The 1,683-nt window shown below is 36.8% G+C and overlaps 1 protein-coding gene across 1 annotated transcript; it reads right to left on the minus strand.

Moving 5' to 3' along the window:
- Window positions 1–221: 221 nt before the first annotated feature.
- Window positions 222–1,139, minus strand: LOC115791157 (olfactory receptor 11A1-like; the record flags this gene model as incomplete). Its single annotated transcript, XM_030745283.1, has 1 exon — window positions 222–1,139. A coding segment is annotated over exon 1 (918 nt), but the record flags the coding sequence as incomplete, so codon positions are not given.
- Between the last annotated feature and the right edge of the window lie 544 nt (window positions 1,140–1,683).

Genomic DNA, 1,683 nt, shown 5'->3' on the forward strand with positions numbered 1-1,683 from the left:
ATAAGAAAAATCACTGATACATTAAAGCCTAAATTTTATAACAGGAGACATGATCATGTTTTTCAGATGTTGGACATTTACATACATGATCAGAAGTACAGAATGATTCACAACACACAGGATACACTGGCCTATCACATCAGATAAACACCTAATAGAAAAGTTTAGGACTTTTGAATTCAAACCTCCTACAGACAAAAACAGAATCACAGCTGCATTTTAAAACACAACACACGTCTATATGTTTTTCTTATTTTGGACATTTGTATTCCATACATAATTGGATTGAAAAGTGGTTGAATGATGAGAAAATATAGAGACAGGAAGATTCGCACCACACTGGGCACACTGGTCATATCAAACCTGCTCTGAAGTATTTCAAATAAACACCCAAAAGAAAAGTTTAGGAGGGAGGTCAGGTGAGGTGTGCAGGTACTGACAGCTTTACGTCTCATCTGTTTGGAGCCAAAAAAACAAATTCTGAGTATTTTCATGTAGGAGTAGAGGATTGGAAGCAGAGGGACTAAAACAGTGAGAACAGTACCAAAAAGGCCAAAAAGATTATTCAGTTTGGTGTCTGAACATGCCAACTTCACAACGAGATAGTTGTGGCAATACAGACTGTTTATGATGTTTCCACACAGGGTCAGACGCAGGTTTAATGACAGCGTGATAATGAATTTCACAAAAGAGTAAAACCATATGAGAGCAATAAAAATAACTACTTTTTTATTTGTTATATGTGCTCTGTACTGTAGAGGACAGCAGATAGCAAGATATCTGTCATAAGACATGACGGCTAAGTTACAAAATTCTACACTTCCATAGGTGTACAAACAGAAAATCTGCAGGAAGCACAGAGGAGCAGAAACAGTGTGAACATCAGAGAGGATCTGAATCAGGAGGAATGGAAACAGCCCTGTACTACCATACAGCTCATTTACAAACAGGCTGCACAGAAACATGTACATAGGTTCATGTAAGCTTCTGTTCACACAGATAACCACAATCAGCGACGTGTTCATAAAAGCTATACTAAAGTATAAAAGTGCAATTAACACAAAATAAAAGTATTTCAAACTTCCTACATGTAAATATGTGCTGAGAATAAAATAAGACACAGTTGAGTTCACCATCATTCTTGTTCTAAGAAACAAAGTGGCAGTTTGCAAACAGCAAAAAAGTCTGCTTCTCATTTCTTATCACATGCACACAAACGCTGCTTCACTGGCCTTTAAAATGTTCAAGCATAAAGTGAAACACAGTCACAAACAGCAGTAAACCAACTTTTATCCCCATGCTCACCTCAAGAACTCTGAACTTTGGTTTGTTTCTGCAGCAGATTTCAGCACCAAGGCTTCAGTGACATCTGCTGTTTTATACTTTCCATAACACTTCCCACGAGAGCATTGTTCATGCGTAACACATGTCAGGCCAAGCAGTCAGAGCAACAGTTAGTTTACTGTAATAGCTGTCTGATATTGTTCTGACACTAAAATGTGATTTTACATTAAACTACAAGCACTGTGTCAATCCTGTGGAGTTTTAAAAAAAAGAATAAGTTGAAACACTAAAAGAAAATGAAGTGATTGAATTGAATCGATGCTCAAGGGGCAGTCTAACATTTAAAGGAAAAATAAAAGCACGGTGTTGTTTTTTCATTAGGAATACCTTTTTAAAAAG

This window comes from Archocentrus centrarchus, chromosome 13 (genome assembly GCF_007364275.1).
Source record: "Archocentrus centrarchus isolate MPI-CPG fArcCen1 chromosome 13, fArcCen1, whole genome shotgun sequence".
In the NCBI taxonomy this organism is placed as follows: domain Eukaryota; kingdom Metazoa; phylum Chordata; class Actinopteri; order Cichliformes; family Cichlidae; genus Archocentrus; species Archocentrus centrarchus.